Source organism: Podarcis pityusensis, assembly GCF_964106645.2.
Source record: "Podarcis pityusensis genome assembly, chromosome: 13".
In the NCBI taxonomy this organism is placed as follows: Eukaryota; Metazoa; Chordata; class Lepidosauria; order Squamata; family Lacertidae; genus Podarcis; species Podarcis pityusensis.
This window is the reverse complement of record NC_138038.1, coordinates 9713902-9741019: the sequence shown is the minus strand read 5'-3', so window position 1 is coordinate 9741019 and position 27118 is coordinate 9713902. Positions and strand designations below refer to the sequence as shown.

The 27118-nt window shown below is 42.6% G+C and overlaps 2 protein-coding genes and 1 long non-coding RNA gene across 12 annotated transcripts in view; 2 read left to right on the top strand and 1 right to left on the bottom strand.

The window, feature by feature from the left end:
• CCDC122 (coiled-coil domain containing 122) overlaps positions 1 to 25786 on the top strand; it is a gene marked incomplete at its 5' end in the record, with an annotated part of 34440 nt that extends 8654 nt beyond the window's left edge. The window contains 5 exons of one of the 9 annotated variants that reach the window (XM_080977054.1): positions 13049 to 13716; positions 19320 to 19435; positions 21677 to 22057; positions 23629 to 23745; positions 25332 to 25786. In XM_080977054.1, coding sequence (XP_080833180.1) covers positions 19322 to 19435; positions 21677 to 22057; positions 23629 to 23745; positions 25332 to 25481 — 762 coding nt within the window. In that variant the 3' untranslated portion in view covers positions 25482 to 25786. The other 8 variants (XM_080977055.1, XM_080977056.1, XM_080977057.1 and 5 more) reach the window with 8 other exon arrangements.
• Positions 3053 to 13911, bottom strand: LACC1 (laccase domain containing 1). Of its 2 annotated transcripts, none has more exons than XM_080976903.1 (6): positions 13658 to 13911; positions 11075 to 11675; positions 9061 to 9242; positions 6054 to 6219; positions 4761 to 4986; positions 3053 to 3552 (listed from the first exon to the last, which is right to left on the bottom strand). In XM_080976903.1, the coding sequence occupies exons 2-6, from the start codon at positions 11625 to 11627 to the stop codon at positions 3378 to 3380; spliced, it is 1302 nt and encodes a 433-aa protein (XP_080833029.1). In that variant the 5' UTR covers positions 11628 to 11675; positions 13658 to 13911; the 3' UTR covers positions 3053 to 3377. The 2 variants fall into 2 exon arrangements, with proteins under 2 accessions (XP_080833029.1, XP_080833030.1); XM_080976904.1 differs by lacking the exon at positions 13658 to 13911 and adding an exon at positions 12222 to 12329.
• Positions 4938 to 6223, top strand: LOC308460636. Its single transcript, XR_013978668.1, has 3 exons — positions 4938 to 5073; positions 5204 to 5286; positions 6087 to 6223. It is a non-coding gene; the product is annotated as an uncharacterized lncRNA (long non-coding RNA).
• Positions 25787 to 27118: the final 1332 nt, after the last annotated feature.

Here is a 27118-nt window from a genome sequence, read left to right as displayed (position 1 = left end):
TGTGTAACACCCATGCCAACTTCTGTTGCCCAGTGCCTGCAAGTCCCCTACTGTGACATCATAGGATGCTTGCAGTGTTGTTGTTTTTCAAAACCCACCAGCGTCTGCTCAGCAGGAGCAGAACTGAGCAGCTTCTGTGAGTGACGTGAAGGGCTGTTTCTCAGAAGGGGAAACCCTGGGAGAGACTAGGGTTCAAGTACCTCCTTATTCAGCTGTGAAACTCACTGGGTGACCTGGGGCCAGGTTGTGGGGGTTAAACGAGAAGGTGAGAACTATGTATGTCATCTTGAGCTCCTTGGAGAAAAAGATGGGATATCAGTTCAGACGCCCTCAGAAGGTGGTGGACTCATCTTCTTTGGAGGTTTCTTATATACAGAGGTTTCTGCTGTAGACTGCCTCCTGTGATGTATGTATGATGATTTTGGGGTGGTCTTTGGCTAAGGGGCTGGGCAATGTCAAAAGTCTTTAAAGGTTCCTGCACACTTTGGTTCAGGATCTCTTGGTTCTTGGAAGAAGGGGAGGCTTTGCTTTCTGCCTTGGTTTCCACTGGATCCTGCTTCCATCCATTCTTCTCTGACTGATCATGGACTTAAGGGAATCAGAGTCCCATGGGAGGTTGGGGAGCAAAAGCCAAACCCTAATTTTTACATCATACTGAAGTGAGAAGGCTGACTAATATGCCCACAAGGTTTCGGTGGCAACAATAGTAGTTTGTTGTTGTTTTTGCAATAAGAAAAGAATAAAATTGTGTACCACACAACTACCGTATTTTTCGCTCTATAAGATGCACCCAACCATAAGACACATCTAGTTTTTATTTTTATTTTTTTAAATCATATTTATTAAAGTTTCCAAGATACAAAAGATAAAAATACCAAAAAAATAAATAAAAATAAAATACATTTGAAACCTTACTTTCATTACCAACTTTCTGGGACTCCCCCATCCCCCTCCCTACCGCATTCCCCTTTCATTAATTTGGTTCTACAAGCTCTCACGCCCAATTTAAAACTTAATTTGTTTAACCCACTATTCAAATTTAAATTATACAATCATTCCACCATCCCTCATCATTAACAGAAAGAAAAAAAGATTTTTTCCCCGAGGTCCGCCCCAGTTTCCTTCCACGAATTCCCTTTTTTTAATAAACACGTCCAGTCAAAATAAGATGATATACAAAAAGCTATATAAAGATAGAAAAAATAAAAAATATAAAAGGATTCAAAAAGTAGTTACACAGCCTTTGGATTCTAAATCTCCCCCCCCCCCCTTCCCCGGTTTGAATTCCCCATGTCCATCAGTCTGTCTGTTGTCAGCCTGGAAATCTTAGATCCATAATCAGATTTTCCCCAGTTCCACCTTGCCAGTTTTTTAATTTATTTATTTTTATGATATTTAACTTCAAGCATCCAATCTAAAAACGGCCCCAAAGGGCCTTTAGCTTCCTTGGTCTTTAAGGCTCCCCCCATTGTTCTTTCCATGTCGTAGTCAGTCCTTTGTTCTTTTTTTCTCACTTTCTCAGGTTTCTTGTCCTGTTCCGCTGCTAAAACGTTCTAATTCAGAAATTTGGTACCTCTACAGGGGTTATTGTTGTTCAGGAACAAAAACTTACGTCCAGTCCCTTCCTTTCTTCAATAGAAAATTCTATTGTCTCCTTTAATATAAACACCCCTGTAGACAAAATACTGTTTCAGTTTTGCAGCTTTCCCAGGAGATAACAAGTCCTGTACGATTCCAAGAGTATTTTTCCACTTACGACCGTTCTTGTAATGTCCCGAAACCCCTCTAGGGGGATTGTGATAATTTTGTTTCCTCTGATCCAAAAGTCCGATTGTTGTTCCTTATTTTCGACAGTTTATATCCAAATTGTAGCAAATTGTAACAAAATTAACTAGCAAAGTCCTCATGGCAAAGTCCTCTTTAAATTCTCCAACTTTGACAGCTACTTTGACAGCTGTCAAAGTCTCCGTCTCTCTTCACCAGGCTCTCTCGCAAATCGCCCCGGTTCCCAGGGGGGGTTACATTTTCCTTCTCACCCTCCACTCTTCTCCTCCAGCACAGTTCTTGTAATTTCCCATCGTGGAATTATTAATTTTTGTCAGAAATACGCTTCTCTCTCGACCTTGGTTACCCAGTCCTTGTTTTAGAATGTTTACGATGGGGGGGGGCTGACTTCCTTTTTGGATCCCCCCCGCTCGTGCCAAATCCGAAAAAAAAATTCTTTTTTTTCTCCTTTTAAACCCGGTTTCCGAATTACTCACGGGTTGTTGTTGATAGTCCAAATTTTCAATAGAAGAAGTCAGCGCTCTCCGTCGAATGGCATGCGGCTTCGCTCGGCAGGGAAAGCAGAGGACTCACAGCACCACGCTACTCCCCGGCACCCGATCCGTAGCCTTTAAAAAGGCTCCTTCACGAGTCGGGAGGGCGCTAACGGTGCCAGCCGAGTCACCCATGTCCACGGGCTCCGTGCCCGTGGTTTTTAAGGGTCCCCGCGTCGCCGGCGCGGTAGGACCCAGCCCCTGCCGAGCGATGGCGCCAACCCGGAAGTCCAGACGCACCTAGTTTTTAGAGGTGCTATGATGTTCATATACTGCTTGTGGGCTTTCCACAGGCATCAAGCTGGCCACTGTGTGGCCACAGTGCTGGCCACTGTCTCTGCGCAGCACCTCCTGTGAAGCGCCATTCGCTCCATAAGACGCACTCACATATCTCACATATTTACTTTTTAGGAGGAAAAAGCTGCGTCTTATGGAGTGAAAAATACGGTAGGTTGTTGTATTGCTTGCTGGCTGGTGGCTGCTTAAGCAGTTGGAAACGATAAATAATAATGATGTCAGAAAAAACATAACTGTGGACCTGACAGCCTATGATAATACAGTACTGGACTGTGTGCAGTGTATTCACAACACACACAAACACAACACAGTGCTAACACAGACAGACAAGGAATACTGAACACAGCTGTAAAAAACAACTTACAAACTTTACCTAAACACTAAAAGCCAAAGGAGTTTTCTGTATCATTTAGGCCACATATTTATTTATTTAAATATATTTAAAAGCATTTATAAACTTTTTTTTAAAAATCTCCAAGTAGTGTGCAACATAGAAACAAGTTCATTAAAGCAAAAATACAACACTATAAACACTTACGTATCCCTGATATTTGCAGTTTTTTGTACTAGTAGTGTAAGATTAAGCACACTTAGGTGGAATTAAGTCCGATCAAAATAAATAGGACTCCTTTTCTAAGTAACTATGTTATATAGACAGCTTGGAACTATAGCTGACCACAGGAAGAGCTCAGTATCAGTAAATATAATCCATTTGCCCCAACAGTTTCTACCAGATTATTGCATAAATATGATGATAAACCCTCAGTCTCTAATTGATATGAAGCCAATCTGTGTTCCAAAGTTCTCACCATCACGGACATGAGAATAGAATTTATCAGGGCAACATGATGTACAGACAGTTACATTTTGGTTCTGGTCTGTTACAGAGTCATCCTGGATGTTCTGAGGCAGAACCCCTCCAGTCTCCAGAAGAATACTAATAAAGAAGAAAAAGGGATGATGGATTATTAAATTGAGTTATTAAAGGGTAGTTATTATATATACACAAGATATTACTTCCAATATCTTAGGGTTAAAATCTTTTCATATGGCACTAAGCCCAAGACCTTCTTCCACCTACAGTGGTGCCTCGCAAGACGAAATTAATCCGTTCCGCGAGTCTCTTCGTCTTGCGGTTTTTTCGTCTTGCGAAGCACGGCTATTAACGGCTTAGCGGCTTAGCGGCTTTAAGAAAAAGGAAACAAACTCGCAAGAACTCGCAAGACGTTTCGTCTTGCGAAGCAAGCCCATAGGGAAATTCGTCTTGCAGAACGACTCAAAAAACGGAAAACTCTTTCGTCTAGCGAGTTTTTCGTCTTGCGAGGCATTCGTCTTGCGGGGCACCACTGTATAGTGTGTTTAAAATTGGGAAGTTCTGATTTATAACTGGGGATCATAAGATAACATGTAACCTTAAACATGTAATATGGGAGAGTATATAGTGGGGGCCTACAGCTTCTTCCAAAAACACCCCCAAATGTGGCAAAGGGGTGCAATGCTCCTCACTGCCAGAGAGGCCGAGATTAAATGCTGACCACCAATCATGGCTCAGCCAGGAGAGCCTGACTCTTAACTTCAGGGTCATGGGTTGAAGCCCCACTTTGGCTGACGTTTTCCTGCATTGCAGGGGCCTGGAGTGCCCTCCGAGCTCTACAATCCTGTGATGCTAAGGAAGAGTTAAGAGCCTAAGCTCTGCCACAAGCTCCATAGCGGCAGCAGCCCCCCTTCTGCTCTGCTTTCGTTGGGACTCCTAAGTGGTGGACATACTATCAAAGGCTCATTGGCATGGATAGCCAAGGCCATCGCTACCAACAACGCTCTTTGGAAAACAGGACAGTGGATGGGAAAGGCCTCCTTAGAGGACAGTGCAGTAAACTGGGTGCAGATAGTACAGATAGTCAGAATTGGCCCTTGGGTGTACAACTGATTAAAACTGTGGTGCCTGAGGAAAGCAGAAGGCTGCTTCTGCGGAGAGAGGGATTGGGAGGGAGACGAAGAGCCCCACCCTCTTCTTCTTCTTCTGTAATGGGATCCATTAACCAAAAGGGAGCAAAACACACAGAGTGAATTTTTCACAGCCCCACATTTGTGATGTGCCAAACACCAAGAACTCTCCCAATTAAGAATAAGCATAACCAAGCTCACCGTGTTGCTCTTCTGAGGTCAACGTACGGGGTTGACGATTCATAAAGTCTTACGCACTTGGGATCAATCCTAAGAAAACTTTTTGCCGATTCCCGAGGCAGTTTAAAGCAACAGGGCCCAACCGACGGCCCCAGGACCACAAGGATATCCTTCACGTCGCAACCGTATTCAGTTACCATCGCGTTAATGACAGCCATCGATACTCCTAACAACGTGCCTTGCCAACCTTAGAAGCAAGGAAAGAAAAGGAAATCTTGCAGCTTTCAAAATTGAAAAGCAAAAGAAAACCCAACATACAAAAGTTGCATTCAATGTAAGTGAACTTTTAAATAGGTGTAAGCATGCAAAATAGGACATGGAAGTGTGGGTTGATGGGTCCAATTAGGCATGATGGAAGCAACAGTATTTGTTCTTTAAGTGTGTCTGCCACATTTACATGTGAGGAAGCCAGAAACTAGCAGCAATCAATAGAATAAGAAAGCTAGCCACTATGGTCTGCATTGCTGACAAACATCTAAAGAAGCAGGTAAGTTTTGGCACTTTTAAGTCAGTGTTTTTTATTCACACAACTTTCCCAGTTGCGCCTCAGCTGTGTCATATCTACGGGAAACTGCCAAGAGTAGAGCCACATCCCATGTCATTCTGGCCTCCTTCGGGAGAAAGAGTGGAATATAAATTCAACAAATAAAATAACTGTATTTTGATTCTTCAGTTGAAAAGATATGACACAATCCAGCGGTAAACATTTTTTAAACCCCAGAAAAGTCAAAGGGTCTTATCTTTGGCTGCATCAGCCCATTAGAAAATACCATTACATTGGACGCTCGGGTTGCAAACGTGATCCGTGTGGGAAGCATGTCCGCAACCCGCAGCGCCGCGTCTGTGCACACATGGGTTGCAATTCGGCACTTCTGCGCATAGCGCGATTTAGCGCTTCTGCGCATGCACCAAAACCTGGAAGTAACCCATTCCAGTTCTTCCAGGTTCGGCGCAGTGTGCAATCCGAAATCGCACAACCCAAAGCATCTGTAACCCGAGGTATGACTGTATAAACGTTATGCTATAAATAGAGATTCAGGATTAAACAGTGAACTGAAAACAAAAAAGTACCGACTCAAGGATAGCCATACCTGTATTTATATGGAATGAAGGATGGGCATTGACGGGAAAATTCAGAGCAAGAAAGCACACCCAGGGCAGGGCCAGAGTAGAAACAGAGAAATGCATAAAAGGAATGACGGTTGTCCAGTGGGTTTCTTGACCTTTGCAAAGCAAAAAAAGGAGTCGTGTTACCTGAATGAGCAGCACCACATGCTTTCTTGACAGGATCAGCGAAAAGCACAGGGATGCAGTCTGCTCCAGGGGCAGCGAGTGTAACACCTTTCTGGTTAGTTACTATCCCATCGTAGTTATCCGGCTCGGCCTTTCCCATGACCCAAACATCACTGGCGTGGTTGACCTGTTAACACCAAGAGAAGGCAAGGCAATCTGAAAAACTGAAGTTAGGAGTGCTCTTTTGCTCCAGTATTTCCCGAGGCAACACTTCTGCTTAGCAATATTGAGCAAGTCAAAGTGACACAATTGAATTCCGCAGCCTCGAATGGTCTGCAGCCAGGATATTTCAAGGACTGCTTACTGCCTATTCTTCAGAAGTCCTTCTGTGTTGAACCAACACCATCTCAGGTATGGTGGGGTGCACAAGGGTGGGGGGAAGTGGTGTCAATACTTTGAAATTCCTTTCCTGACGTCTACTCATTAAATTTTCACAGGTCTGTCACATCCTTTTTCTTTATGTTTTTCTTTATGGAAGCGATGAAATACGGTAGACGTCTAAATAAGACTCTTGGACAAACGGAAAAACCCACACAGGACTACAAATTTGTTTCAACCCGCTTGTGGAAACTATCAGAGGTCACAAAGACAAAGAGAAAGGAAAAATATATGAAAACAATAAGAAGAGATGGAAAACAACAAGAAAGGATTGGATAGAATTGTGAACATTATTTGGACAGATTTGTGGACATTAAAGCAGCAGCAACAAGAGGATTGGATCCCCTTCGGAACTTGAAATATGGGTACTCCCAACAAAAATTTAAAATTCGGCTTTGTAATTTGCAATTTCTGTGATTTGATTGGTCTGTTAATAAAAATTATTTTAAAAAAAATTCCTTTCCTGAGAAAGCTTCTCCACTTTCGATTTTAATCAATAAATGAACCCTTTATGTGGCAGCCAGCCATTTATTTTCTAAACCCATTTAGTTCTGCTCAGTGGCATCCTAGGCAGAAGGACGTTTCAACTCAAGGACTGCTGTCACCGAGACAGGATGATGAGTTCTCAGATCTTTTAAAGGCTTTGTCGAAGAGGAGGCAGAAGGATATATCCTTACCAGGCAAGAAGCAGTCTGGGGCATTATCGTTTTTTTCCCGTTTCATGAGAAGTCTAAAGAACCATTCTGCTTTATCAATGTTATTACCATGAATACATTTGGGTTATTTTGGGTTAATTGCGTCAAATACCTGGGACAGCTCAGCTGGTAGAGCATGAGACGCTTAATCTCAGGGTTGTGGGTTCAAGCCCAAGGTTATACAAAGGATTCCTGCAATGCAGGGGGTTGGACTAGATGACCCTCCAGTGTCCCTTCCAACTCTGCAGTTCTTTGATTCTCATACAAATGCTGTGAATGGCCTGCATCTGAGGGGCTGCGATGACCCACTAAGTTGCATCTTGCAGGGATAAATGCCTCACCCTGAAGAGAGACTGCTTCCCATCACTCATTTAGAACTCGAAGGGTTTGACCACCAGGAGCAGGAAGAAAGTAAAGACAAATCTGTCCCAGGATCTGTTTCCTTCTTAGTGCTCTGCATGGGCACCAGGGCACTAGCAATCAGCAACAGGAGGGCATCTTCTGCACATATTTTTCCCAAATGCATTCTGACTTGGGGGTTTTTCCTCAAAGATGACCCCTGAATTTTTGAATTTTATTGATATTGATGCTGCATTTTATGTTGTATTCTATGCTGTTTTTAAGTCGCATTTTAATCAATGCTTTATATTTGCTGTTAGCCACCCTGAGCCCAGGTTTTAAACCGGGAAGGATGGGGTATAAATAAATTATTATTATTAATAATAATAATAATAATAATAATAATAGGTGGTTAGTTCTGCCCCACTGAAGCCAGGTTGTACCTTTTCCTATTATTGTGACTCACAATTGCTACCTTCACATACTAAAAGCATTTCTATTACCAAATGGGCAATCCTATAGCAAGATCCACTGGGATGAGCAGGTTAGGGTCCATTGGATTGCTAGCTGAGCCAGGAGGTTCCTGGAGCAGCCAGACTACACAGGCTGAACTCCCTTATCCTCGGCTCAGTGGGAGACAATCTGGAGCAGGCATAGGCAAACTCGGCCCTCCAGATGTTTTGGGACTACAACTCCCATCATCCCTAGCTAACAGGAACAGTGGTCAGGGATGATGGGAGTTGTAGTCTCAAAACATCTGGAGGGCCAAGTTTGCCTATGCCTGGAGTATCTTCCTCAGCCTGGCTTAGCCAGAACAGAGACAGCTGCGCTGAGCCTGACTGGTCTTAAACTGGCATAAGCCCTGAAACAGGGTGGCATTTCGGCTGAATCCTAGGACTATTCACATGACTCAACAACTCAGTGAAACTCAAACACAATAATATAATTTCTTGGCTGCTTTTCATTCGCATGAATCACAAAGCGGCTTACAAACAATAAGTAACAGTGACATACTAGAACATCACAAATGCAACATGAAGCAGACAACATAAATCTTGTGCACAGGATTAGTCTCCATGTGGATGAGCCTCAGTGCTGGGAGAACGGCGCAGTTTTGTTTCACTTCCAAAGCATCTCTGCTTCTCACTACATTCCAAGCAGAGATCTTTGTTCAAAAACAAGCTCTTAGTTGGTTTTGGAATAAATTGGCTTATAACCGCGACTCATGAAGCTGGTTCCTCCGCTGAGAATATATGAGAATATAAAGGTGGGGATAAAAGACAAGGTAGGACCGCAATCAGCAACTGGAATACCTGAAGATGCTGTTTTCAACAAGAAAAAAAAAAGGAGTAGAAGTGAAAACCAGACCTGAAGTCATATCCTCTGATCTGAAAACCCAGGTCCTTGGTTCCAGATGGTGGGAGTAGGTGGGCTCTTAAAAAGCCGTGTCATGGGTTGTTGTGACCCTGAATGGACTCCTGTGCCTTTAAGAAAAGCATAAACAGAAGAAGTCGCACTGAGAATTTCCCCCTTAGTTTCAGTTTTCTTTGCCTTACCTTTACCCTATGATATGCATCAGGGTTGAATCCAGCAGCAGCAGCTAGCCTGCAAAGGTTTTCCTTAACCACAATGGGTGGGTCACGTCTTTTGGAACTACTGAAGAGATTGAAAGAGCTCAACGTCGGTATATAGGAGATGCCGCCCATTCTTGTAGTGAATCCATGGAGGAAGATAGGATCTAGTGAAAAGAACAATAATAATAATAATAATAATAATAATAATAATAATAATAATATCTTTATTGTCATTGCCCCCTTCGGGGACAACGAAATTACTTGACTGCTCCATAAAAACACTAATTAATCCATACAGTATAATACAGCAAGGGAGATTAGATGACTTTCAAAGTCCGGGCTTCCCATTCAGGGCCGAGATCGCTCTGGAGAAGAAGCTGTTCTTAAGACGGCTCGTTCTTGTCTTCATCGTCCTGTATCTCCGTCCCGACGGCAAGAGCTCGAAGAGACAGTGACCAGGATGCGATGGATCTTTTACTATGTCCAGTGCCTTCCTATGGCACCTTGTGGCATAAATCTGCTCTAAGGTGGAGAGTGGGCAGCCAACAATGCTCTCTGCTGCCTTAACAACCGTGCCCAACCCCATCCTGTCCTGGGTAGTACAGCTTCCGTACCACACACATAAGCCATAAGTAAGCACGCTCTCAATGGCACAGTGATAGAAGGCAAGCAGCAGTTTCTGCGGAAGATGGTTTTTCCTTAGTATTCTCAAAAAGTACAGTCTCTGCTGCGCCTTCTTCACAAGCCCCCTTGTGTTGACACTCCAGGACAGATCCTCTTGTAATTCAATGCCCCTAAATCTGAACGTTGTTACCCTCTCCACACAGACCCCATCAATCAAAAGTGGCTGGACGTTGCTCTTCTGTCTCCTGAAGTCCACCACAAGCTCCTTTGTCTTCCTTGTATTTATGAGCAAGTTGTTAGCTCTGCACCACTCTGTCAGCCGCTCCACCTCATCTCTATACTCCGTTTCACCCTCCCTTTCAGAGATGAGCCCAATCACGGTTGTGTCATGGGGGGGGATCATGGTTATGCAGGCCTAATATCACCCAAAATATGCTTCAGGGGAGCAAGAATTTGGCATAAAGCTGGGATGGGGGAGATAGGCTGGCATAACTCTGGATGTGCTAAGGAGGAGGGAATTAAACAAGCATAGTCTGGCTGCACTGGGAACCTTCTGAGATTCACTGAACCCAAACTTGCAGCAGATCGTAAGTCTCCAAATCTATTCCCATCTCTCTAATACACAATCTGGTTTAAAACCAGTTACAGATACAGTGGTACCTCGGGTTAAGTACTTAATTCGTTCCGGAGGTCCATACTTAACCTGAAACTGTTCTTAACCTGAAGCACCACTTTAGCTAATGGGGCCTCCTGCTGCTGCCGTGCCGCCGGAGCACAATTTCTGTTCTCATCCTGAAGCAAAGTTCTTAACCTGAAGCAATATTTCTGGGTTAGCGGAGTCTGTAACCTGAAGTGTATGTAACCCGAGGTACCACTGTAACTTCAACCTGCCAGTAAAAATTCCAGCAAAAAATCCCTCCAGCTCAAAATTCACACATTACTCTCCGTTATTTTGTCTAGAAATATTTTACTCTATTGAAGTCTAAAGAAAAGGCAAGATTTTGAATCAGGCTTCTTCTCATGACCTTTGCCACCCGCTTTTTATACTCAGAACTTAGTGCCTCATGTTGCATTTTATCTCTATCCATAGCAGTTTTTGCCCAAACACAGAAAATTATGCAAAAATCCTAACTATTGCTAAGAATAGTAGGCAAAATGTACGATTACTGGGGCAATCTGACTTTTCTTGCTGAAGAAAATCCTGGTGGTTGAGCATAGATTGAAGTGCATGTACAGACATTCAGAACTCTGTTTCCCCCCCCTCAAGCACAACCAGGATCACACTAGGTATCGAGCAATAAAAAAGGACATTTGAAAAAAGAAAAGGACTGCAGTACTACCAATATGATTTTTACACATTTTTTTTTGTTACCTGGGATCAATGAAGATTTGAGAATGGTAAGTTCGCCTTTCAGACTAGGAAGGCTCTTCAAAAATATTGTTATCTCAGTTTGGATCTTTTCTCTGTCTTGGTCTGTAAGTGGCATTAATTCACCTTGCAGTTCTGCAGATTTTCTGAGGTTGTTTTCTTCACAGTTCATCTGAAAATCTTTAAACTCAAACTGGTAAACACTAGTAAAAAGTTGATTCACATACTCTCTCATTAACGGTTTTCTTTGCGCCGGTGCGATTACTTTAACAGTGTCGATGTCTTTTTCATCGAGTTTTTGTTTAATGGTGTATAAGACAGCAACTGTAGTTTTGGCACACACAACCTCAAGTTTCCCTGGACCATGAAAGCCTTGTATTGCTGTATGAAATACATCTCCACAATTCCCTTCACTTCCAAAGGTTTGGCAACACATAAGGTAAACAGGGTAGTTCTCCCCCAGAGTTTCTAATGTTCTGATCACCGATGCCTGGGTCCAGTTATTCCATGACCTGGGTCCGAAGATGCACAAATCAATCAAGACTGCCTTCGCCATATTCTATGGACAACACCTGATGATGGCAAACGTGGGGTGATCGGCTGGCTGGTGGAGGGAAAAGAGTAAGAGAATGCATTATCAAAGAGCATTATCCTTTATTCTGCAGATCAAGCAGATAAAATGAACAATCCAGAAAGGGATTCACAATCCGATGACACAGAAAACAGCAGCAGCCTATCACTGAGTGCAGAGCAAAGTTTTATCATATTTTGAGACCCACCAAGGACTTTACAAGGGAAAAGTCTGAATCAAAGTTTCAGCTCCTTGAACTACACTGAAGGACTCTCTTACGAAGCTTAATAAAAGGAACAAACATTGTTAATGCAGAGGTTTGTGATGAAATCTTTTTGTTTAGGCAACTTTATCCAGACATGCGGATGTTGAAGCATTTCATTCTATTTTTAGTTTATGGCAGATTTTGTCTTTAAAATGTTTTTAATTAATAGGTTTTAACTGGTTTTATTGGTAATTTTAAAATTTCCTGTAAACCTCTGAGAGGTTTTGTTACAGTCAACCAGTACATTATTTATTTTTTGTAAATAAAGAATAAATTGAAAAACTCACAGGCTAAATAGTATGCCTGCTGCTTACCTGGGAGTAAATCCCATTAATTTCAGCGGGGCTTACTTGCAGGGATACATGATATGATCAAGCTGTGTTGCATATTTGCTAGGATAAGACCCTTTTCTACTGCGGAAAGGAATAGAAAAATTCAAAAAGCTAAAGCAGACCTAACTTGAATGGAATCTAATTTTTAAGAAATTATGTTTAGGATCCGAACGTGAAGTCTACTAGGGCTGCCATCGTATGTGCATTATAATATCCTGCTCCCACCGGAAACAACCGTGGGGGGGGGGGGAGCATAGATAGGATGCATAGTTGCAGACTAGACCTGCCAAAAAAACCACCAAAGAATCTTGCTGGCTAAAAATTGGAAAACACACAAAGTGCCAACAGTGGAGGAATGGCAGATGAAGATGATGGACTTTTGGGAGCTAGCCGACCTGACCGGAAGAGTCCGTGACCATAAGGAGGAGGAGTATCAGGAGGAATGGAAGAAATGTAAAGACTATTTAGCTAAATATGCTAAGATAATCTAAATAGAAATACTTGCAAGTACCAGATAGGCCTAGGATTTAAATATGTGATGCTATATATGTCTAAAGTAAAAATGAAAAGAAAGATATTAATTGACTAAGTAAATTATATGTGAAAATAGTTTTGGAAAACTGTTACAATGATATACATTGAAGCTCTGCTTGGGGGAGTTGAGGTCATCCAACAATGTAAAGAATGTAAAGAAAAGTGGAATTACTACACTTAAGATTTATGTTTGTTTGTTTGTTTATAAATATGGAATAATAATAAATATGAAAAATCAATAAAAAAATTGGGGGGGAAAGAATCTACTGTATTTATGTACGCTACAACATCGGCAAGAGTCTTCTTAGCGCAAGGATGGAAGAATGAGGAAATCCCAACGAAAGAACAGTGGCAAGAAAAATTGATGAGCTATGCGTAATTGGCTAAGTTGACATAGAAACTGCGTAATAAGGACAACCGTGACTTCAAGGAAGGATGGGACCTTTTTACAAATGATCTAAAAAGACAACAACACGATCTGGACTCCTTGGCAGGTTTTGAAGAAACATCCACAAAGTTATCAGTTGAATATATGATAGATAAGGCAATGATACGTACAATTTTATAATATGCAGAGGATAATATGTGCAAAGAAATCAGGGAGGGGAGTTGAGGGAGGTCCTGGGGGGGAGAGGGAGGGAGGGAAAAAAAGGGGGGAATGTAAATGGTTATGTTGATTGATAACCTGTTTGTTAAAATCGTTCAATAAAAATATATTTTAAAAAATAGGATGCATGGCTGCAATCTTAAACACAACTAGGATCTCAGTATCACTGACACGTTCAAGGGAACTTAGAACTGAAATGAGTATATAAATAAAGCCATTAAACGCCCCCCCCCCCGCGAGATACAGCCCCCGATAGGAAACTGATGCATTCACTTACTGATCGGGAGAAAACAGTTTGCACCTCCCCGAAGCTGCGTCCTCTTCGCTTCGTATAACGTGAGAATGCAAAAGCCACTTCCTGAAAATGCCAGATTGCAAAGGCCCGGGGGAATTCCAAAGTTTGCGCAGGGAGGCGCTAAGCCGATTAATTTCCGCCAAGCGGCGGGACCAGAAGAGCAGGACTCCGCTTCCCAAAAGGGCGGCGAGCAGAGCGGGCCAGGATCCCCGCTTCTCCCCGGAGAGGAAGGCAGAGCTGCAAAAAGGAGGGCGCCTCGGGGATCTTCTGCAATTCGGGCAAAACACACACAGGAAAAAAAATACCCCAAACCCCTTTTCGTTTTTGAAGCCTGGAACAACTGCTCTGCAAATACTGGCGCCCCCGGGCGCTCAGTTGGAGAAGGAGGGCCGGCCCCTCTCCTTCCCAGCTGGGCGTCCCGGTCGGAGGGCGCCCCCAGCGGCTCCTCGAGGAGATGCGCCAATAATAATAATAATAATAATAATAATAATAATAATAATAATAATAATAATACCCCGCCCATCTGGCTGGGCTTCCCCAGCAAACGCGGAATTATTATTTTTTTAATGATATTTATTAAAATTTCAAAGAAAAGAAAGAAATTACATTAATAAGAAAACTAACAATAAAAAAGAAAAATTAACAATAAAAAGGAAAAATACAAAAAAAGAAAAAACAGTTAAAAACAATTCCATCTTTCATCACTTCTCTTACATTTACTTATTTCCCGGACCTCCTCATACCACCCTCTTTTGTATTCCAATTCAGTTTGTTAGTCCAGCAATTCCTTTCCCTCCTTTTTCATCCTGATCTTTAATCTTGATATATTATAACATTCAATTTTTACGTATTAAAAACCAATTTTTCCATATTCTTTTATACCATTACAGCTAGAAACCACTTAACTTCAATCCGACATCATGCTAACATTCATTAATTTTACAATATTTCTGTAAGTAGTTGCAAACGCGGAAATTAATTCAATAGGGCTTGTTGGTTTGTTGCTCCAGTGCCGGGTTTTACGTACAAGCTAAACAAGCTGTAGCTTAGGGCCCCACTCTTTTGGGGGCGCCCCAAAAAAATTAAAGGGGAAAAAACAACTGGATGTACAATGGCAGATGAAGCTGATGGACTACATGGAACTGGCGGAAATGACTGGCAGAATCCGAGACCAGGGAGGAGAGTCGGTGGAAGAAGATTGGAAGAAATTTAAAGTATATTTACAGAAATATTGCAAAATTAATGAATGTTGGAAGGATGCTGGAATGAAGCGATATGGCTCTTGCAGAAATGTTATAAAGAATTAAGTAAAAATAGATTGTTAATGGACCAAAGTGGAAAATTTAAGGTTAGAGGGTCTTAAGTTAAATTTTAGAACGAAAATTGAGAAAGATGGAAAGGACTTGCTGAAATAGCTAATTGCAGAAATGTTATAAAGAATTAAGTAAAAATAGATTGTTAATGGACCAAAGTGGAAAATTTAAGGTTAGAGTGTCTTAAGTTAAATTTCAGAACGAAAATTGAGAAAGATGGAAAGGACTTGCTGAAATAGCTAATTGAACTAGAAGACAAAAAAGGGAGGTGTGAGGAGGTCGATGAAACAAGTATATGAAAGGTAAAGACATGGAAAAGTTGGAAGGGTTTTTAAATGTTTTTGTTCTGTTTTTTCGTTATTTTATTGTATTGTTTTTTGTTTTTGTTTTTTTTTAATGTATTGTAAGGTATTGTTTTGTTTTGTTTAATTCTCTATTGTTCTCTTTCTTTTTCTGTAACTTGTAAACTCCTAATAAATATCTTTTTTAAAAAACAAACAAAAACAACTGGATAATAATAATAATAATAATAATAATAATAATTTATTATTTATACCCCGCCCATCTGGCTGGGCTTCCCCGGCCACTCTGGGTGGCTTCCAAAAGAATATTAAAATACTATAATACATCAAACATTAAAAGCTTCCCGAAACAGGGCTGCCTTCAGATGTCTTCTAAAAGCCTGGTAGTTGTTGTTCTCTTTTATATCTGGTGGGAGGGCGTTCCACAGGGCGGGTGCCACTACCAAGAAGGCCCTCTGCCTGGTTCCCTGTAACTTGGCTTCTCGCAGTGAGGGAACCGCCAGAAGGCCCTCGGCGCTGGACCTCAGTGTCCGGGCAGAACGATGGGGCTGGAGATGCTCCTTCAGATATACTGGAACGAGGCTGTTTAGGGCTTTAAAGGTCAGCACCAACACTTTGAATTGTGCTCGGAAACGTACTGGGAGCCAATGTAGGTCTTTCAAGACCGGTGTTATGTGGTCTCTGCGGCCGCTCCCAGTCACCAGTCTAGCTGCCACGTTCTGGATTAGTTGTAGTTTCTGTGTCACCTTCAAAGGTAGCCCCACGTAGAGCGCATTGCAGTAATCCAAGCGGGAGATAACTAGAGCATGCACCACTCTGGCGAGACAGTCCGCGGGCAGATAGGGTCTCAGCCTGCGTACCAGGTGGAGTTGGTAGACAGCTGCCCTGGATACAGAATTGACCTGCGCCTCCATGGACAGCTGTGAGTCCAAAATGACTCCCAGGCTGCGCACCTGGTCCTTCAGGGCCACAGTTACCCCATTCAGGACCAGGGAATCCTCCACACCTGCCCGCCTCCTGTCCCCCAAAAACAGTGCTTCTGTCTTGTCAGGGTTCAACCTCAATCCATTAGCCATCCATCCTCCAACCGCCTCCAGGCACTCACACAGGGCCTTCACTGCCTTCACTGGTTCTGATTTGAAAGAGAGGTAGAGCTGGGTATCATCCGCATACTGATGAACACCCTGCCCAAACCTCCTGATGATCTCTCCCAGCGGCTTCATATAGATGTTGAAAAGCATGGGGGAGAGGACAGAACCCTGAGGCACCCCACAAGTGAGGGCCCAGGGGTCTGAACACTCATCCCCCACCACCACTTTCTGGACATGGCCCAGGAGGAAGGAGCGAAACCACTGTATAACAGTGCCCCCAGCTCCCAGCCCCTCTAGACGGTCCAGAAGGATGTTATGGTCGATGGTATCAAACGCCGCTGAGAGATCCAGCAGAACTAGGAAACAGCTCTCACCTTTGTCCCTAGCCCGCCGGAGATCATCAACCAGTGCGACCAAGGCAGTTTCAGTCCCATGATGAGGCCTGAATCCCGATTGGAAGGGATCCAAATGGTCCGCTTCTTCCAGGCGTGTCTGGAGTTGTTCAGCAACATTTCCAAAATATAAGATAAAAAACGAAATAAAACCTACCTACAGCAACGGTGTTTTGTGTTGTGTAGGCTCCTGTGATCTAAGTCATGGACCCTGCCTGCTAGCCTGCTCCCTAAAACATTCTTGCGGGGAGTGGGGGGTTATTGGGTTGTTTTTTATTTTGATTACATATTTTGTGGTTTTATACTCTGATTTTGTTCTGTTGAAGCGCCCTGAGACCTCCTGGTACAGGGTGGTATATAAATACAGTAAAATAAATAAATAAATAAATAAATAAGCAAGCCACTAAGTCAAAGCCTGAGGTAAAATCACCATTTTAACTGATCACTGAAAAGGTTTTAATTTTATTTTTTTAAATTAATTTTAATTAATGTAATTTAATTAAATCAATTTAATTAATTTAATTTAATTAATTTAATTTATTTAATTAATTAATTAAATTTAATTAATTAATTTAATTTAATTTAATTTAATTAATTAATTAATTTAATTTAATTTTAATTAATTTTAATCTGTTGAAACGGACCCACCTGGGCCCATTTGAAGCGGCATCTTTTGAACAGCTGCGGATGACATATTACTGATTTTTTTGCTGAATTTGGGGTGGAAGAGGAACATGTTAAGATATTAACTGAGCCAAAATTTTGAAAAAAAGAAAAGATATTAACTGAGCCTATAGGCCCAAGAGAAAGGGGAGGAAAAGAGGCCACATTGGGAAAAATACGAGGTTTTGTGATTAAATTTAAACTGCCACAGGCCTCAATTGGCTGCTCTTTACATTTATCGACGGCTTCATTTTACGAGGATAAGAGTAAACATGTAGAACGTGGTCACCAAAAGACAGATAAAATTGTCAGGTTTTTTGACACCGCATTGGCTTTTGCCTCTGAAATAAATGGCATGCGATTTTATTTCTAAACCCATGTCATTAACTGAGTCAACTCTTTTCTGTGGTTTTGCCACCATTTTTTCCGTTTTTTCCTGTCCGGTCTCCTCAAGACCTGACTTGAGGAAGTCTTTGTTGAATAAATTCTTTTTTCCTCACCTCAGTCCGTCAGTTTTCGATGATAAGCTATTTTTCAGTTTACATAGAAGGTCTTGCCAACTACTATTCTGTTGTGAGGGAATCATATTCCCACACAGAAACTGAAGAAAACTCACTCACATAATACTATCTCAGCTAAGGTCTGGTTCAAATAGTCTCGGAAAGGCATTGAAAATCTATTTAATGTTGATAAGTAATTTCTATTTGCATTCATTATATTGAATCTCTCAGTGCCCTCATCATTGCATGTCCTTCTATCATTATATTTGCTATTATAGCTAGCTTGATAATATAAAATTATGAAATTAACATTTAAAAGACAAAACAATGGCAAAATAATAATGCAATTTATTTGATAGAGATGATCCTGGACAGTTTCAGAACAAAATGGAGGACGCGATAAGCAATCAAAGGAGCCTCTAAAAATGTGCACTTTATAGAAATGTGCACTTTGGGATCCAAGCCAATATTTTCAAGAAAAATAATGTGTTCCTAAGGTTTCTTCAAGGAAAAGGCAACTTGCCAAACCCATATTTGTGTGTATATGCTTTAAAGCTTGTTTGAAGCTCATTTCTCTGCCTCAAAGAATTCTGGGTACTGTAGTTAAACCCTCAAAGAGGTACAATTACCAGCAAACCTTAACAAACTACAGTGCCCAGAATTCTCTGAAGGGAAAATGTGCGCTGAATGTGCACAATGTCTAGTGTGTATACAGACCTGCTTTAGCATCTTCCCTCTGCAAAGGGATTTCTTCTGGAGAGGGTTTTCAGAGTGTAGGGCTACAGGTAGGCGGACAGGAAGAGAAAGATGGGCAAGTTGCTTTTTGGATACAGTAGAACATACTTTCCATATCATACTAAAATATGTGAATATTTAACATTTATTCACAGGACCCTACTTGTATGAACTCAACTTTCAAAGCAGCTCTTCAAATAGCAGGACTTATGTTACATGTAGGGACGCGGGTGGCGCTGTGGTGTAAACCACTGAGCCTAGGGCTTGCTGGTCGGAAGGTCAGCGGTTCGAATCCCTGCGACAGGGTGAGCTCCCAGTGCTCAGCACCAGCTCCTGCCAACCTAGCAGTTCGAAAGCACACCAGTGCAAGTAGAAAAATAAGTACTGCTCCGGCGGGAAGGTAAACAGTGTTTCCGTGCACTGCTCTGGTTTCGCTGGCTTAGTCATGCTGGCCACATGAGCCGGAAAAACTGTCTGCGGACAAACATCGGCTCCCTCGGCCAGTAAAGCGAGATGAGCGTCGCAACCCCAGAGTTGTTTGCGACTAGACTTAACTGTCAGGGGTCCTTTACCTTTACCTTTTTATGTTAGATGTAGTTTTCAAAGCTGCTTCTCTCCAACTCTTTCTGTCTTTTCTTCTTCTTTTAGGCATGGCTAATCCAAGTTCATCGTTGTTAGATGAAGCTGTGCAGCAAATAGCAGAACAACAACATGCCCAAGCCTCTGAAATAGAAAGCAACAAGGCTGTCCTTATTAGGTTGCAGGTAATATGACTTTTGGGACGTGGGTGGCACTGTGGGTTAAACCACAGAGCCTAGGACTTGCCGATCAGAAAGTCGGTGGTTCGAATCCCCGTGACGGGGTGAGCTCCCGTTGCTCGGTCCCTGCTCCTGCCAACCTAGCAGTTCGAAAGCCCGCCAGTGCAAGTAGATAAATAGGTACCGATCCGGAGGGAAGGTAAACGGCATTTCCGTGCGCTGCTCTGGTTCGCCAGAAGCGGCTTAGTCATGCTGGCCACATGACCCGGAAGCTGTACGCTGGCTCCCTTGGCCAATAAAGCAAGATGAGCGCCGCAACCCCAGAGTCGGTCATGACTGGACCTAATGGTCATGGGCCCCTTTACCTAATGCTGTATGACTTTTAGAAAATAACACTTGCACAAAAGGAAATGCCATCCTGAATCTCTGCTCAGTTTCAGTTCAAATATATGGCTTAGTCAAGAATTGTCCAAGAGGGCAGTTTTTAGGACTCATCCAATTGAAATTACAGAAATAGTACCTCGGGTTAAGAACTTTGCTTCAGGATGAGAACAGAAATCGTGCTCTGGCGGCGCGGCAGCAGCGGGAGGCCCCATTAGCTAAAGTGGTGCTTCAGGTTAAGAACGGACATCCGGAACGAATTAAGTACGTAACCAGAGGTACCACTGTAGTTCTGTATGACCAAACGCACTTTGATCTGGTTGAGTCAAACCCAACCATAAATATGGAATGAATGTAAGCTCGTAAGAAGAGCCTCTTGGATCAGGTCAGCATCCTGTTCTCAAAGTGGCCAAGCAGATGCCCTTAGGAAGCATGCATGCAAGGCCCAAGGCTCAGGGCCGTCTTTAGCAGATGCAACGCCGGAGTGCAGATATCCGCCCAGTACCCCCAAATTACCACGGATAGTGTTGGGGTGGCTGTGGCTGCACACTGCCAGCCATCGGGGGGGGGACTCTCCCCCATGCCGCTGTAGGAGAGCGATCCCCGCAGAGGCTTGGGAGTGAAGTTGCGCCCCTCCCAAGCCTCCACGGAAGGAGAGCGCAGCTTCCCTCCGAAGCCTCCCCAGGAGGAGAGCGATCCCCGCAGAGGCTTGGGAGGAAAGCTGCATGTCTGCCAGCCTTATGGTTGGTGGGGCGCAGCTGGCAGGCATGCAAGGAAAGGGGAGGCCACTGGCAAAGCCGCGTAGCTCCCCCACTTGCTGGGGCACCCCTGAGAGACCTGCGCCCTGGCGCGACGCACCACTAAGCCCTATGGGAAAGACGGCTCTGCCAAGGCTATATAGCACTACAGCATTTACCTCTTTTCAGTTGTCTGTACCGTATGGAGGAGGATTTTAGGGACAAGTTACATATTTTTTTCTTAGAAGAGCAGCAATTTCACATTCGAGTTCTTCAAGAATTACTGGGTGGATTGTTACTTGGACCCACCAACCTGTCAGTTTTATCTTGCCATTAAGGCCTGGAACCTCATCTCTTGTCAACACTATTTGCCCCAGTTCCTTGGACTCTCTCTCTTCCTGCGTACATTAGTTCAGGCACAAGCATATGTCCTATGTCTTCTGCCCTAAAGACAAGTGGGAAAAGTCGTATGATTTCCTGCAGTCTCCTTGCCCCAGCACTCTAGAAGAAGACTTGAAATACAGCAAATTGATGGAAAGTTTTTATTTATTAAAATAATAACAATTAGATGATCTGCAGTATAAAAGTCAATTCGAACAAGTGTGGGCAGGTGAAGATAGTTTTTTCTCCTATCGGCATGTGTGCACACACATTTTGTGGCTTCTGAGCCAAGGGCTGGAATAAATTACCTTCCTTGCTGTTCTAGAGTCATTTAGGCTACCTAGAAAAGAAGTCCGTCATGTGGTAGGGGAGGGGAGGCAGATGCTGTTTGAGGAAGACAATTCCAAGCTTCGCATGAATGTACAGAACTATTCATGTTGATCGGGTATTGTGACATCACAGATCATTTTAATCAGGAAAAGCCAACAGCAAAACAATAAAATTATTGTCTTCAATTTAATAAATTGGAAAGCCAAATTTCTAGATAAATCAGAGTCATATGTACTTTGTACAGTGCTATAAATTTTTATACTACTAATTATAATGCTTTCACAATTTTGTTTTCTTCTAAATAAATAAAAATAACTAGTTAACTAAACCTCAAGCAATTACACCATTGTATAAATAATTTAATGCTATCCACCAAAAGTGTTAACTTTTCACTGTATATTACTATATTTTCCCATAGACTCAGCTGCAGGATCTTGAGGCACAAATGAAACTTGTTATGGCAGACAGAAAGGCAACAGAAAGGCAAATGTATCATCAAGATGAAGCCATAATAAGTACAAAAGATCACTGTGAAAATCTGGAGGTTCAGATCACAGCCTTGTATGTTGAGAATCTAAAGCTTGCATTTGATACGGAAACACTGCAAGAAGAGTATAAACTGATGCTTCAAAGAAACAGTGCCTACTATGCAAAAATGGCTGCTCATAGAGACCACTTTGTGGAGGCAGAAAACAAATTGCCACTCATGACTGAGCTCACTAAGAAAAAAGCTGCGGTCAAAGAGATGATTACAAACAAGGAGGAATTAATGTCTGTTCTACAGAATCCAGAAGTACCGGTAAATACTACTAACCAGTCTCAGGTCCAATTAATTGGCAATTCTGCTTGACATCTGGGGGGAGGGCATTCCACAGGGTGGGCACCACCACTGAGAAGGCCCTCTGCCTCGTCCCCTGTAACTTTACACAGTGAGGGAGCCACCAGAAAGCCCTGGGAGCTGGACCTCAGGGTCCGGGATGGAGGTGGAGACATTCCTTCAGGCATACTGGGCCGAGGCCATTTAGGGTCTTAAAGGTCAGCACCAACACTTTGAATTGTGCTCAGAAACGTACTGGGAGCCAGCGTAGGTCTTTCAGGACTGGAATTATATGGTCCTGGCAACCACTGCCAGTCACCAGTCCAGCTGCCGCATTCTGGATTCGTTGTAGTTTCTGACTCACCTTCAAAGGTAGCCCCACGTAGAGCGCATTGCAGTAGTCCAAGAGTGTACCACTCTGGCGAGACAGTGCACAGGCAGGTAGGGTCTCAGCCGGCATAGCAGGTGGAGCTAGTAGACAGCTGCCCTGGACACTTCTCTGTGTATGTCAGTGTATGTGTTTGGGTGTTGTAGAAGTAGCCCAAAACCACAGCAAAAGTAAATAGCCAACTGGTGGCTGGCAACCTTTTGACTTAGCAATGTAGAATACACAGTAGGAACAAAGTATGAACTATACAGAGCATATCTAAAGCAAAAATTAAAACTGCTTAACTAATTTCAATATACATGTCCTACATGGGTATCACAGACATGTCCAAGTCCATGAAGAAATCAGGAATAGCAACAGTACCCAAGGCTTCAGCTGTGAGATGTAGTAATTGTACTTACCGTATTTTTCGCTCTATAAGACGCACCAGACCTTAAGATGCACCTAGTTTTTGGAGGAGGAAAACAGGGGAAAAAATATTCTGAATCTCAGAAGCCAGAACAACAAGAGGGATCGCTGCGCAGCCTGCATTCGCTCCATAAAACGCACACACATTTCCCCTTACTTTTTAGGAGGGAAAAAGTGAGTCTTATAGAGCAAAAAATACGGTACTTATAATGTCCTGTTGCTGCAATCTGACCTCAAGTGATGACACTTTCTGTAGTAGCAGCTTTGGGTGTCATTTCAATCAGGAAATGAATTAGGATTAAATGCCCCTCAGAGCTGCTTAGCTTATGAGATCAGGAGCATCCCATAACTGCTTTAAAACAAAGAGAAAATATTGGGCGGTCCAATTTGGGTCTAAGAATCAACATGCTTGGACATGGAAAACCACATTAGTTGCTAAGCACAGTATTGCATGCTTGAAAAGCCAAAGTTCTGTTTCTGATGAAATTTGGGTATTCAACAAATTTAGATATTACTTTTAAGAGTGAGCTGATCTTGGGAGATCATGTGAGTATCATGTATCCTACCCATTCTATGTTTATTTTGTTTTTCATTTCTCCTTTTGTTGTTGTTCATTTGCCAATTACTATTTAGATTCAATTTTGGCATTTACTTAAAACTTCTAGCACTGAATCTTGAAACAATCCCAATTGTCATTTAAATTCCAAAAAGATCTGTGAACATAAAAATATTTTCATATTCTTTTATCTATCTGTAGGATGAAATCGTATATTTGGAAGCTGAAATTAATGCGTTGAAAGAAGCGATCAATGGAAAGGAAAATGCACTTAGAGATGAAAGAAATGTGCATGCAAGGCTTCAAAAAGAAATTCAGGTGATTTTCAGTCAATAGATCATCATCAATCTTTATTACGGTCCAGAGACCCAACAAATCATTACAAAGCAATACACAATTCATACAGCCTACCTCCAGGTTAAACAAGCATTTTGTTCAGAATATAGGGATCATTTGTTCTTGCAACCACCGATAAAAACTTTGCCACTGCTAATGTTCTAGCATTTGTCCGGTCTTCCAATAGGAACCTGACATAGTGAGCCTCTGATTTTCCTGGGAAAGGTACCAGCAAGGGTAGTATCAGTTCAGCCCTGGCTTGCTCATATTTTGCACAATGCAACAAAATATGTTTTATGGAATCGATGTCTTGAGCACACGAGCAAAGTCAATAGAATAGAATATGTCACCAGCTGTGTTGTGGTTCATGTCTTCTAGAAAAAGAACTCTTAATTCTAAAACTTATACATTTTTGAAAAATCCCAGTAGTCTAGGAATATGAATAAAAACAAATCAGTATTGCTGGGGTTCTCTCCCACCTCCATTCCACAAACACAGAACAACAAAAGCTGGTATTTTACTTTATTGCAATGTGGAATAGTTATGATATTCTGTTTATTGTTATTTATTATTTATCACATGAACCACTTGCTTGACAATTTGTATCAGTAGCGCATGATGAGCTGGAAAAATATTGCTATGTTACAGAATCAAATGTTGGGTACCAGTATTGTGAATATTTGGGTCTTATTGACTCTCAACATAGACCCTGGTGGTTGTGTCGTCTGTTTCACTGTGTACTATAAACCAGCACATAGAGGAGCTAATTGATCTTTGCGCAAATGACTACAACATATTGATTCCTAAAATGGTACATTGGTGAGTCAAACAAACATTGTGTGTGGGTCCTCTCCACACTGGTTATACAGTGGTACCTCGGGTTACATACACTTCAGGTTACATATGCTTCAGGTTACAGACTCTGCTAACCCAGAAATAGTACCTCGGGTTAAGAACTTTGCTTCAGGATGAGAACAGAAATCGTGCTCCGGTGGCGCGGTGGCAGGAGGCCCCATTAGCTAAAGTGGTGCTTCAAGTTAAGAACAGTTTCGGGTTAAGAACGGACCTCCAGAACAAATTAAGTTCTTAACCTGAGGTACCACTGTATTGCTGTAACCTGCTCTGAGACCTTCTGGGGAAGGGCAGGAAATAATAATAATAGATAACATGAGCAATGCAAATGAGGGTTTAATAACTGCATGCAAAGAAATTTTAATGAAGCTCCAAAAAGTTGTGGTAGGTATCTCAAGATATCTCTGTGAAGTCCAACAGGAGTCTGCCTTGCCCACTTTGGTGTGAAGTTTTGGAGTAGTCTGCTAGCAATATGCTGACAATACCCACTCTCTCTCTCTTCTGGCCTCATGGTCTTTCTCTCTGCACAGTCAGAATGACCAATGGTCAGGGATGATGGAAGGGGCAGTATTTAATCCCATACATGTCAACTCAGAAATAAAACCCACTGTGGGAGAGAACTGCATCCTAAAAAACCTTTGTGACCTTATATCTGTTTGCTGTATGTCTGTTGTGCTCAAGCATTTCTCAGCCGGGTTTATTCTTATTGTTAACAGGTGCAGAATAAAAGATATGAAGCTATACTAAAGCGTTTGCATTGTCAAGTGAACAAATTTCAGTCCAGCAAAAGACAGCGGCGCTGTAACCTTCAGCAAATGGAAGAAAAAGTAGCAGAACTAAGGAATCTCCTTGAAGCAACTGATTGATAGACTATATGGTCATTTTAAGGATATGGTCCGCTCTCTTTATGTAACAAAGCGTTAAGTTTGTCTTATACTTACCGTTCATGGAGCTTTCCTATCTCCTCAACATTTTCTTTCTGATACTGTCTTTTCCCCAGTTACAAATGCACTTGTTACCTACACAGGAGTCACTGTGATGCAGAAAAGCATTGAAGTAGGGGGAAAACAGAAGTTCACGCCACCTGCTTACTCTCTGATTTGCTGTTCTTATAAAACTTGGTTGTGCTATTTGAATTTAAGCCCCACAAATATAAAGAAGCCACCAGATAGATCTGATTCTGGGGTAATTCTGTGACATGCAAAGCTATACCTAGTCTGAATCTGGGAAATCCATAAAGCAAAATATTTAATTCATCCGGATGGACAAAAAAGGTGAAGCGCATGGCTGCAATCCTAAGGATGTTTACCTTAAATCTCAGCAAAATCACTGAAATTGGTGGCCTAAATACAGGTTATACACAAATGCATGTAACTGAACCGTGAGGGTTATTATATGTTTAGAACACTATGGGACAAACTGGTGCATGGTAGTACTACCATATGGTACTCAAACTTGCCCCTTCTCTGAAGAAAAAGAGGACACAGGTGTTGTTACAGGCATTAGATAGGAGGATCTGCACTTAAATATTTGGGGTTCCAGTATCTCTGAACAATCTGTTACTTTCTGTTTCCCTTCTAAGGGACTGAATTGTTACTACAGTGGTGCCCCGCAAGACGAATGCCTCGCAAGACGGAAAACCCGCTAGACGAAAGGGTTTTCCGTTTTTGAGTTGCTTCGCAGGACGAATTTCCCTATGGGCTTGCTTCGCAAGACGAAAATGTCTTGCGAGTCTTGAGATTTTTTTTCCGCTTCCCCCCCCTTTTTCTAAGCCGCTAAGCTGCTAATAGCCTTTAATAGCCGCTAAACCGCTAATAGCGCTAATCCGCTAAGCCGCTAATAGGGTTGCTTCGCAAGACAAAAAAACCGCTAGACGAAGACACTCGCGGAACGGATTAATTTCGTCTTGCAAGGCACCACTGTACCTGTTTCTTTGCTATTCCAGTATTAAAAGAAGACTTAAGCAGAATGGAATATGAGGGGGTTCCCTGTTCCATTGCTGTGGCTGGGACACTCATGTGCCCTGTCTGTCTGTAAAATATTTTTCATGTGGTTCAGTCTAGCAAACATATTTTTCAGCTACGTAAGTTTTAGGCCCTGTATAGCAGAGGCTGTTTGAGAGATGCTGCCTGGACAGCGAAGTTTTGCACTACTCTCTATGTAAAAGGTAAAGGTACCCCTGCCCGTACGGGCCAGTCATGTCCGACTCTAGGGTTGTGCGCCCATCTCACTTAAGAGGCCGGGGGCCAGCGCTGTCCGGAGACACTTCCGGGTCACGTGGCCAGCGTGACGAAGCTGCTCTGGCGAGCCAGCACCAGCGCAGCACACGGAAACGCCGTTTACCTTCCCGCTATAAAGCGGTACCTATTTATCTACTTGCACTTAGGGGTGCTTTCGAACTGCTAGGTGGGCAGGAGCTGGGACCAAAAGATGGGAGCTCACCCCGCCGCGGGGATTCGAACCGCCGACCATGCGATCGGCAAGCCCTAGGCACTGAGGTTTT